The sequence below is a fragment of the Dendronephthya gigantea genome, unplaced genomic scaffold, assembly GCF_004324835.1.
Source record: "Dendronephthya gigantea isolate DGI-Jeju-01 unplaced genomic scaffold, DenGig_1.0 000007F, whole genome shotgun sequence".
Lineage (NCBI taxonomy): Eukaryota > Metazoa > Cnidaria > Anthozoa > Malacalcyonacea > Nephtheidae > Dendronephthya > Dendronephthya gigantea.
Genome location: NW_021163017.1, coordinates 1881335 through 1893306, shown reverse-complemented (window position 1 = coordinate 1893306; position 11972 = coordinate 1881335). Strand labels below are relative to the sequence as shown.

Below are 11972 nucleotides of genomic sequence, written 5' to 3'. Positions count from 1 at the left end.
ATGGTTGTATCAAGCCCGTTTAGCTTAAACGGTGGTTAAGTTCAAAATAAAATTGAAGAAGTATCGTTTTATGAGCAAACTAAAGGATTTTAACCTTAATACAACCTTATTGCTGCTTACAACTACATATTCAGTGCGTAATATTCAAGGTAACTCATTCAAGAGAGTGGTATGTAATTTTGACTTATGCACCGTTAAAGTTAAACGGGCTTGATAAAACCAGCCCCTGAATAACAAACTGGATTAAACTTTTACATAACATATATATTGGGAAAAATGTAATCTCAAATCACTTTTTCCATTCTGCATTGATCGTTTACCCTTATGAACCTTTTTCAAAGGCAGGCAGATCGAACTTCATAGTATAAAGCTTGTGTCCAATAGAGCGGATTGCAAAACTTTTTAAAGAACTTTTTTCGTTTCTTGGTTTTGAATTTGCCAACTAAGTTGGACTATTGGAGAGTCGAATTTTAAAAAAACAACTTTAAAAAAAGTAACTAGAGGATTATTATGTATTGCTCCACGCAGCTATAATTATAAAGTTGCCTTTCAGCATCAATGGCTTGCCAAACGTGTGCGTTTAAAAACATAGTTATTTAGGAAATAATGAGTTAATGCAGTTTGTCAATTATATCTAAATTATTATTTTTGCGTGAATTGTTTTCAAATATGCATCTAGGCCAAATCAACAGCTTGCGACTAAGAAAAACAGATATATCGATAAATTTTCCCGACGATTTGTAACCTCAATCATTTTGGAACTTTATAAATGGAAAAATTCGTACGTAATTTGTGTAGTGTGCTGCATGTATCTCACTGAAGTTTTGAAACACGTGTGTAAGGTGTGTTTGCTTTTTCTAATCTTTGTGCTTTGTGGCAAAGAATAATAATAACATGATATATTGATGAACAATGCCAATGGGAATTTAAGTATTCTGAAGTCTGAATATAATATAGGATTGCGTTATCTGATTGGTCGAGAATTTTACCACAAAGCTTTCATTGGTTGAAACGCTAACAAGCACATTTCCCTACGCTGGCAGGCTTGAGTGAGTAAATTTATAGCGTGAACGACACTTGTCGTTAGACACGCTTCAGTCGTGACAGGTTTTCATCGGCATTGACCGAGCGAGGTTTACAAACGATTTGAAATGGGATTTCAACATTACATCGTCTCCTTCATCATATCTTGTGTATGTTTTGCGAAATGCGCAGAGATAAGTCTGCGAGGCAAGGAGTACATCAAATTCGATCTCCTTGGAACAAACACTAGCATATATGGGACCAGGGATACGCTAAGCTTACGATTTAAGACGTTCGAACCGCACGGCTTGTTATTTTATGCCCACGGAGTTACCGGTTACGTAACATTGGAGTTGTATCATTGCAAACTGAGGTGAGTACGGACTATTTTTCAGTCTATATAATCGATAAAGTTTGTCAGAATGATTCCTGTTAGGGATTTTCGACGCAAATTTGAGCATTGCTTTGCAATATTTACTACATGCAGTATTTTTATCTGTAAAATTTATGAGGTAAATTTAACCGTCAGCCTGGCTGCATTGTATATTATGTAAAGACAAATTGTCCAGCAAATTGCAAATGACCTGTGCGCATGACTTTTCCTGAGCTAACTATATATATGAATCATTTCTAGTAAAGAAGCTCAACCAAATGCTTGCATGCATGCCTCAATTATTTAGGTACAACGACGTTCTTTAGTTATGCCTCACTAAAAGACAACAACAAAACCGAAATAGATCCGCAAGAATTTCCTATTGTACCTGAATATTATGCAAAGTGTCTTTTGAACCTAAAGTTTCGTTAAAAGGTCTTAAAAGTCGTGTGCAAATAGTCTCTTGGCGTTATAATTTGGTAAATTAGCACCCCAGCTGCATTAATTCCTAGAGAAAGCACGCATGCATGTCAGTATTCACAGTACCCACTTCGCTCGCCACAGAGCTGTGTCTGTGAGTCCAAAGTTGCTTTCGGGAATTCATCGGTTTTATAGCATTTATATAAATAATAGGTTAAGGTTTACCGGCACGCCAAAATAAAACAGATCAATTGACACGATGAGATTGAAATTTGCGAACCCTGCGCGTTGTTATTAATTTGTTTTGACTTCGAATTTACCTTCAAAATTTTCGCGATTAAAGGCTAGTTTCCATCCAGAAAAATTCTCCTTTGGATCGGACAGGACAGGAAAGTTTCCTTTGTATAAACGCCGCCTGAGAACTCACCGACAAAGGAAATTTTCCTGTCCGTTCCGATCCAAAGGAGATTTTTCCGGAGTGGAAACTAGCCTTAAGAGGGTTGCTTAGGGGTTAGGGTTATAGTAAATAAGGTATGGCAGGATGGCCTTACGAGTGTATAGTGTCTTCGGCTTGAACCGACTTGGCCTTTACGTCTAGATTAGATTACCTTGTTTTCATGTGTCGATAGTTTTAAACGAATTTGATCTTCAACCCAAAAGCATATATACAAGTGGTGTGCTCATGGCCCTTGTATATGTCATGCGCCTTATACTTGGCAATGTGTTAAATGTGTTAAATGATAAGGATCATATAGATGTTATAGCTGAAGCATAATCCCGACACAAGATATAAGATGTATTACAAACTGCATCTAAGATGAAAAAACAATACTCAATGCTGGAGTTTTGAATGATAATAGACAGGGCGGGAATGTATGTTAATTTTAATATTCGAAAGGAGGGACCTTGTTTTATGGGCTTTGCTGTATATATAAATAACTTTTATGGCGTATTTTTGGCTTGTTAAGGGAGGGGTTATTGTACAGTACGGCCGTTTTCATGAATTTATTGCTATTTTATCGCTTTTAATTGTGCGTGATAAAGACATTTGCTTTTCGCTTGCGATAAAGACGTTTTCATTGTGAAGGCAGGTGGTTTTAGGAAGATCTCTTGTAGATTGCTGGGATAAATATCTTAATTTGACTGAATGTTAATTGGCAACCGTGGTGTGCTGTTCGCGTGCGCGTTGCCTTACTCGGGATTTGGTTTCTTTGTTTTCAAACAAAAATACTGCGAACTTTGCTAAATCTCATTTAATTCATTTGAAATTCAACTCACCGCAAAGAAAATTTAAGAAAAGTATTTTACTTGGTATTAGCCTGTATGAAAAGAGTGAGTCCGTGGCTGTATAATCCGCCATTGGGCAATATTTTAAAACCGTATCATGATAGAAAGAATACAGGCGATATGTTAAGCGTTTGCAAAATAGTTTGAAAATTAAATTTATTTAGACTTTTCTTTCTAAGGATGATAGACGTCTCTTTTGTATGTTCCAGCAATAATCATTAAAACCGCACTTAATTAGGCCCTTTTCCGCGTCGCATTTCGTCTTCATGCAACAATATTTGATCTTCCATTGAAAAGCTTGTTCGTGATGCCAGAGTTGCTAAGCTGCTAACTTTGCTCGATTCTTCACTGACTTATAGCTAAACTCACACTGATAACATTGTTCGGATCTGATGTAGAAAATGGGATTTAAACGCTTGTCGTGCAATGGTTGGGGAAAATGTATTAATAAGTGATGGTCGGAAAGTTGGTACCCCCATGAAACTGTTGCATGAAATTTACCGAACTCTAATCAACTCGCTTTAGGAGTCTCAAACAGAAACGTGAAATGAATGTGGTGCAAACAGCATGGGCTTAATTTCCCCACTTTTAAACAAGAATGTGAATTCGAACTCAACAAAATCTAGGGAAGAAGTTTACTTATGCTCCACTCTTTATTGGTTTTAGTTTTGCCGTTTTCGAGCGAAACGAACTTGCGTAAATTTGCGCAACTAAAGTTACTACCTCTAGTAGTGCATATAGCCCATTGTCAGCTGGCGTTGCAGTAGTGTTAGCGTACCAGAGTTAATTGCGGTTAAAAACGATAAAATATTCAAAAGAAAACAATTAGTGCTTTGTGATGGAAAAGCCTAGAGCTATTCAATTGCACTGCACAGCTCTGCTATCAAAACATGTTCGTTAATCAACTCGTGTGTTTAGCAAGAACTACGGCGCGCCCTGCACTTACCCAGCAAGTTTCTCTAATAAGTGTGTGAATACTGTACCCATGACTGCATTTCAATTTTCGCATCCTATTTACGACATTGCACGTCATCACTAAATTGTCCTGTCAATATGCGCGCGCGCACCCTTCGTGATAAAGACACGGGCGATCTCATCTCCCATAGTTGTGGGATCGAGTTAACCGCTTTCCTGGCACTTTTTCAAAAAGGATAAGACCCTTGCATTTTGCTATAAATCGAGCCACGGATATATTATCATATATATACTAAGGCTGGGTCCCGCATCTGTTATGAATAATTAAAGCCCATAGCGGCCTTGTTGAATGGTCCCACTTAAATCTAATTTGCTGTTGTTGAGATGTCTAAAGAGGCTCTATACGTTTTTAGTTATTTCCGCTGGGAAGGGTAAATATTTCCCATGTAATCACTTATCATCAGTAGCCTCTTTCCTTCTAAATTTGGGGGGTGAGTAACCATTGAACATGGCGGTCATAACCTGTCTTTGTATCTCAATGGTCAAGCCTGTTAATACCGCTTAGACAAAACGCTAAATTGTACGATAAACTGATGTGTAGTCTTTCATCTCCTCTCAGTATAGAGATTATCACATGCATGAATATAAGAAAATTTCCATATTTCGCCATTCCGCAAGGAATTCGGTCATTTCCATTCTTCACAGACGTTCATAATAATTCTGCGAAACTACACATTATGTAAATTTCTTGTCAAATATAAGCAGATATAAAAAAGTTCACCTCTTTAATAATTGAAAGCACTCCAAATCATTAGCAATAATTTAATTAATTTTGCCCAACGAAAGTGGAATCTTGATGACTAAAGGGGCAAAACGGAGATCAAAACAACATTATAGTCGTTTAGTTGTAAATTTCCTTGACCGCCTGGTCATTGTGTGCGGCGACACAAATGGGCAATTATAAAGGTCACCAAGAGTTTATTTTTCCGAGCTCTGCTGGCTTGCAATTCCAGGGGGCAAGGAATCGGTACCAATCTCGTAAACTCTACTTTAAAACGTACACAATTCCGTGGCATGCATGCCGAGAAATTAAATAAAGGGTGCGTATGTTCATTTAAAACAATGTAAGGGCAATATAATTGTTGTTTGTGAAGTTTTTTGCCTATCTGTGAAAGAAATGGAAAATATGAAAACAAATGATTCGTGATTCGTGATTCGTTTTTGAGGGGAAAATGTTTGCTTTCATAGTGCACTTGTAAACATCTTGAAACGGTATATTTCTATATATAAATAGGAATATAATTCCTATTTTCATGATATGTTAAGCAAAATACAAAGGCCAAATTGAGGCTTTTTCCTTTTATTGCTTTTTGCTGATCAGTTTATTGGGCTCAATGGTCGGAAGGCATAGGCAAAAATATGTGGGCGTTGAACGAGAAAGAACAGTCAAGTCCTCAGTTGGGAGATCTTAGAAGTAGTATATCATTGCTTTCTATCGCCATAGGGACTATGAATGTGAATTGAGGTCATACAGGGGAAAACGAGGGCACATTACCCCTTTATTAAAGTACATGCAAGGTTTCAGCCGAGTTTTTCCCATCTTTTTGAAGCGCGAGCGTTTTAGTTACATTTCTATATTTAGATACACAATAAACATGGCGCAAGAGTTCTCAGTCGTATTTGGCGACAAGCTTTGCGACAATGAATGGCATAGCGTCGTCATAACCCGTGACAAGCAGAAGCTCGCCATCCACTTGGACAAAGAACCGCCAAAACTCGTCCAGATCAAGATGCTAAAAAAATTTGACGCCCAGGAGACGCTACGGATCGACATACGAATATATGTCGGTGGAACATGGAAGACAACGAACGAACGGAAAACGAAGATCGTGAAGAATTTCGCTGGATGCATTGGAGATGTCTTGTTCAATTCGTATCACCTAATATCGGAAGCCCAAAAGAAAAGCAAGGGGTATACAGTCGCCGGTACCCTGTCCTATACCTGTCCCGCAAGAGAGTACAAACCAATTCGGTTTATTGACAAGTATTCGTACCTCAAATTTCCCAGTCCGGACCGGAACAAGGTCTCTGTGCAGTTTAAGTTTCGTACGTATGCCAAAAATGGTCTATTGATGTACAGAGATGGCTCGAAGATATCCGTGTACTTGTATCTGGAAGATGGAAAACTAAAGTTCGAATTTTACATCCCGGGAGGAACGAAGGAGCCAGTCATTTTAAACACGGACGAATGGTTGCACGGCATCGATTTTAACGATGGGGAATGGCATTCCGTGGAGTCGTCTTTTGAAGCGACCACGATGCTATTTCATGTGGATAACACAAGTCCTGTCAATGCGGATGCGCATACGAAATTACTCGGCTCCTCAAACGATTGGCATTTTGAAAACGACACCCATGTTGGTGGTGGGACGTATTACAAGCGAATGTACGGCTTTGTCGGTTGCATGAAAGATTTGCGCGTGAACGGTGCAAAAGTTAACTTGGATAAACTGCCAAAGGTAGGTTTTTGCTGTTGTTATTGTGCCCTGATTATTCCACATTTGTGGTGTATCTTCACATGAAACCTGAATTTGTTTCAATGATTATAATTTAATTAGGGAACCACGGCAGTCAATGTCGTGATGGGAAGGTGCGACTTGACGAGTTATTGTCACCCAACTCCTTGTCAGTACAAATCCAAATGCGAGCAACTCTCGGGTAACTTTACCTGTCGTTGTAAGCGATTCTACAGCGGCAGGTATTGTGAAGTCCCGTCATTTCAGACGACTTGTCAGGGATATAAAGACCTCGGGGTGACGGAGGACTCTTACTGTAGGCTGGATTCCGACCAAAAAGGATCGTTAAAAGAATTTCGGGTTTTGTGCAACATGACTAACCCCAAAGAGGCCGTTACCATAGTCAACCATACATCCAGCTCCAGACACGTGAAAATAGCAGAAGAAGCGGAAAGACTTATCTACGCCTCTAAAAGTTGGGCGCATGTGTTAGACTATGGGGTTGATATTAAGAGTCTGATGGCAATGATTGACGAGAGCGATCACTGTCGTCAGTACGTGGAGTTCAACTGCATCAATACAAAGTTTCTGACTCCCCGTGGTAATGACTTGCCCGGTGCATACTGGGTATCAGATGATGGCGTGGAGCGCCACTACTGGGGTGGGGCAGAGCGCGGAGCAAAAACCTGTGCTTGTGGGGCAGTGGACTCGTGCCACGATAGAACGAAGAAGTGTAATTGCGACACAGGAGATGGGGTTTGGAGGCAGGACTCAGGTATGTGTGGAAGCTTGTAGCGAATCAACAGTTCTTGCATACCTTCTTTTACGCATGTGTGATATCCTTGTGACGCATGTGTGATGATGTCTTTGACGCATGTGTGATGATGTCCTTGTGACGCATGTGTGATGATGTCCTTGTGACGCATGTGTGATGATGTCCTTGTGACGCATGTGTGATGATGTCATTGTGACGCATGTGTGATGATGTCCTTGTGACGCATGTGTGATGATGTCATTGTGACGCATGTGTGATGATCTCCTTGTGACGCATTTGTGATGATGTCCTTGTGACGCACGCGTGATTGTTTTTAACTATATTTGTAAGTTCGATATTATTCATTAGACCACAGCGGTATACTGTGTATTACACACAACCAGGACATTCCTGGTAGAATATTACGATAAATAGTGAAGGGTATCCATTATTAACTATAATATATTGCTAAATAACTCCGCGTTCTTTAAATCCTAATTAAAGATTAGAATTAGATTTGGAATTTGGATTAAATCAATCAGAAAATAAAACTAAGACCTAATCCTAACCTAATTTGAAGGATTTAATTCGTGTATTTAGGTTTTCCTTTACATGGGATTAGCGCCGATTTATTTCACAATTCTTACGATATTTCTCTAATAAATCGAAATAAATACATTATATCAAAAATTTTGTCCTATACCTAATTGGTAAAAGGATACTTTGGAATCAAGTTTCTTGTAATCATAGGTTATCTCACCAATAAAGCTCATCTTCCCGTCGTTGGACTATTTTTCCCGTGGTCAGCAGGAAGTTCCAACTTTACCGTTGGACCGCTCGAATGCTTCGGGCGTAAAGTCACCCTGACTCGGGAAACAGAGGAGCAAAACTTCTTCGACGTTGCTTGTCAACCATTGGTCACTCAGCCACCCCCCGTGTTTCCATGGCAGCTGACGACAACGGCGACACCTAAACCGTGGTCTCAGAAAACGACCCAGGTAACGAATGTTTTTGAATAATTTTAAGTAAACGTTTCTTAGTCGATGTGTATATCTAGCTATTTATTAATAATAGTAAAACCACAAAGAGGGAAAGCCCTGTGCGGACAAGCAAATGTTCCATTAAGACGTTTTCTTGTCTAGTTTACTTACTCGTTTGAACTGTAGATAAATTTACGGACAAGTTTATTTTTTGAAAAATTTGTGTGAATGGTCGCGATGATTTCACGTCGGAGTCTCTTTCACACGCAAGGTGTATATTTCTAATCTGGTAAACGCGTTTCCCTTGACAAACCTCAGTGCACATGCACGAGCAATCCTTCTGGCCGAAAACTGGCTTGGGCTCGTTAATGTTGATCATCTTTCAGGTCCTGCCCCACGTTGGTATATTATATCGTTGTGAATACTGGATTTGGTGTTCTCAGTTATCCCTATTTTAGGTTTTGTTTTTCGAGCAGTTGCTCATTAAGTTTTCCCCTAAAAATTCCCTAATTTTGTATTTAGAATGCTCCTCTACCGTGTACTTTGAATTTCACTGCATATTTAGCGCGTTTGTAGCGGTTTATATATTTCTATTTAGACATTAAATATCACCTCAAGCAGCAATGTGGTGAACCAGTCGACAAGCGCGCATCCAATAACGGAAAATTTGTTCAATGATACCAACCTCACTGATGCGAACGTTACTCAGAGTAGAAACATCTTCGAGAACAACAGAAGTAACAACCAGCCGACGTCTATACCGACGACACGGGACACAGCGAAGCATGACACTAACTCCTTCATTCACACAGCGAAGCATGACACTAACTCCTTCATTCCCGGTAAACTGGCGACGGACCGCGTCGTCGTCGCCGTTGCAGAAGTGAAAACAAGAAAAATTAAAAGCGAAGGAGATTGGTGGTTCATTTTGATCGTAACGGCTTCGTCTTTTCTCAGTATTGTTGCCTTTGTTTTCATCTTGCTGGTGTTTCGTCATAAGAGAAAGAATGGGGTTTGGTTTAAAGGTTTGTTGATAGCCTAAGTTTTCTCCGCCTGCAACAAGGTTTGGTAAACAATAATTATTCCGTCACCGCCCAAAAACCGTGTACGCGGTAAAGGTAATCGATTTCAAAAGAAATTGATAATGTACAGGGGCTGGTTGTTCAAAAGGCGTTTAGCTTAAACGGTGGATAAATGGAAAACAAAACGATTGATTTATTGAACTACTGAGCTGAAATATTTCGATGTAAATAGTTTAATTTTCAACGAAAGAACATATTTAACGCATGAAATGTAGTTTCATTCATTGACATGATGTAGCTATGAGAGGGTTTTTAAACTTTGGCTTTTCCACCGTTCAAGCTAAACGCCTTTCGACCAACTGGTCCCTGGGCCGTACACATGGTCAGGCTAATGCCTGGTTTCCATTTAGTCGTGAGTGTCGGGGACATGTCAAAGTGGTTGATATGATAGAATATTTCTATGTGAAGTCACCAATGTTAAGTCAACAATGACAATTCGCATACATAAAGTAGTGTAAGACAAATTTACATCCGGAGTATTTCTCATCGGTGAAAGTGACTTGTTCTGTCGTTTAAGACAATTGCGATTATATAGATGGGAACCAGACTTAATCCTGAGATGCGTTTGACAATTGGTAAATAGGAAAACCCCAATGATCTGGGGATCTCACATACAATAATTATATTATTAAAACCGCGATCATAATTCGCTGAATTCATGTTCATCTGTCTGTTTTTATAGGCTTATTCAGTGTGTTCAAAAGTCGTGCACCATTGCCAACAATCGAGATATACCGGCATTCCCTTGCGACGGAAACGCCAGATATACTTCACATCGAAGACTTTAAGAACACCAAAGTTGTCGACCTAGATCTTCATCGTGGCCATTTTATCGCGAAAAAAGACCGCGCGAAGAAAAAAAAGTCGGTCACCTTTAAGGATCGATGCTAAAAATGCAACCGTTCCGATATTTTTCGGGCTTGTTCGAATTTCAAATTTTGTTCCGCACTTGTAGTGTTCAATGTACACTTAATGGTAGTGCCACAAAGCAGTAGGCTATGCACATCGAGGCTAACCTTTTTGTGATGACGCACAAATAATGGCAACCAGTTTGTATATGAAGCTCTGACATATATATACAGTATATATAGGCACTCAAAGCGCTTTCCATTAAGCAGCCAAAATGGTCAGACCGGCCATATTTTAAATTGAAATCGAGTATTTCGTTAAGACTATAGCGGTGAAACTGCATTTCCCGTGCTAGTCAGATGTAAATAACAATATACTTGAATGCAGAGTTCTTGAAACACACTAAAATACCGGTAATCTGTCTGTACCGAAGTACAACAGGACCGGTCTGGCCGTTTTTTCCCTGTAAAGGAAAGCGCCCTTAGATTTGGCGTATACTATATACATAAGTATTTATATTTCAATTAGCAGGCTTTCTCGGCCCAGTTTGCTCTTTTTCATGTGAATATATTGCTATTCTTTTGAGTTTACAACGTTTGACGAACCAAAGCGGCATAACCATATTCAGTTATAAGAGAAGGTCGCTCTGATATGTATACATATGACTGCATGGAGCATGAGTTCAAATGCGTTTAATGAATTCATATGCTTTTTTGGCGGGTTGAAATCACTTACAATGACCGGACCGAATTAAAAATTGAAATTACGTGATCTTGAAGAATCACGAAGAAGAGAGTGGCTGAGCCAGCTTTTTGAAGCGAATTTGAAGCGGAACTGAGTACCAGTGCCAGTCCATTTCAACCTTGATTTTGTTTTCGCGGTTGACGATCGCGCCGACAAAAATAATAGAAAGAGACTGGTACTGGTCCTCAATTCGGCAGTTTCGGCTGTAAATTGTCATCAAAGATGGCGGCCAAATAATCGTTTCAGTCTTCACAATTTCAATGGTTATTGGTTGAAATTTAATTCAGTGGTTACCCGAGTGGAATTAAAAGTGAACTTAAATTCCATTTTTTTAATACTCTTTAGCACTTACAGTAGCACTATAATTTAATAAACTAAACGACTAGAACCAACCAGTCAACCAGCTAGACTGATAATGGCAAAGTAAAAGCCTTCTCCTTTAGTAGTTACGTATCCATAGTTGTACAAAATTATTAATCTATCACATAAACGAATGAGCTTTTCATGCACACATGCAGTTCTCTGATGATCTAAAACGTGAAATATACCGAATACTGTATAAGTCCATAGTTACGTGATAACTTACATCAAAAACACTCACGCAATATGTAAACTTCATTAATAATGCACTTGGTCTTGGATGCTTGTCTTGATTTTAGGGACGATATACTTAACTGTGAATACTTCCATGACGGCTATATATATAAGCCCATGCGAAAGCCGTTTGTCGAAAGTCCTCTTTCCCAACATATATTTAAAAACATCTTCCAAACTGATCACAATATATATTAAATATGCGAGGATAAATACACTGTAATAAAAAGGATTGCTGTACATGTATTTTGATTAAAATATAATCATTTGCAAATTTCACTCGGTTACAATATGCATGGCAATGTTCAATTAAAGGTTTATTGTTATCAAGTGCATGTGGTTAGCTATACCTGACGATATTTTTGCTCTCTATAAAAGAAAAATTTCATGGTGCATGACTAAGACGCCTCGAGACGAAATGCTCTTTCTGTGAAT

General features: G+C 39.0%; 1 protein-coding gene across 1 annotated transcript; it reads left to right on the top strand.

Annotated features, from left to right (window-relative positions):
* The first annotated feature begins 1098 nt into the window (after positions 1–1098).
* LOC114517074 (contactin-associated protein-like 5) lies at positions 1099–10527 on the top strand. Its single transcript, XM_028536718.1, has 6 exons — positions 1099–1396; positions 5661–6537; positions 6637–7309; positions 8039–8286; positions 8867–9293; positions 10033–10527. Exons 1-6 carry the CDS (start codon positions 1152–1154, stop codon positions 10239–10241), a joined length of 2679 nt encoding a protein of 892 aa, XP_028392519.1. The 5' UTR covers positions 1099–1151; the 3' UTR covers positions 10242–10527.
* The last annotated feature ends 1445 nt before the right edge of the window (positions 10528–11972 follow it).

Coding starts and splice junctions, on each gene's coding strand:
- LOC114517074 (XM_028536718.1), top strand. CDS start 1,152: ATGGGATTTCAACATTACATCGTCTCCTTCATCATATCTTGTGTATGT. Junction 6,538..6,636: donor ACTTGGATAAACTGCCAAAG/GTAGGTTTTTGC, acceptor TAATTTAATTAG/GGAACCACGGCAGTCAATGT. Junction 9,294..10,032: donor GAATGGGGTTTGGTTTAAAG/GTTTGTTGATAG, acceptor CTGTTTTTATAG/GCTTATTCAGTGTGTTCAAA.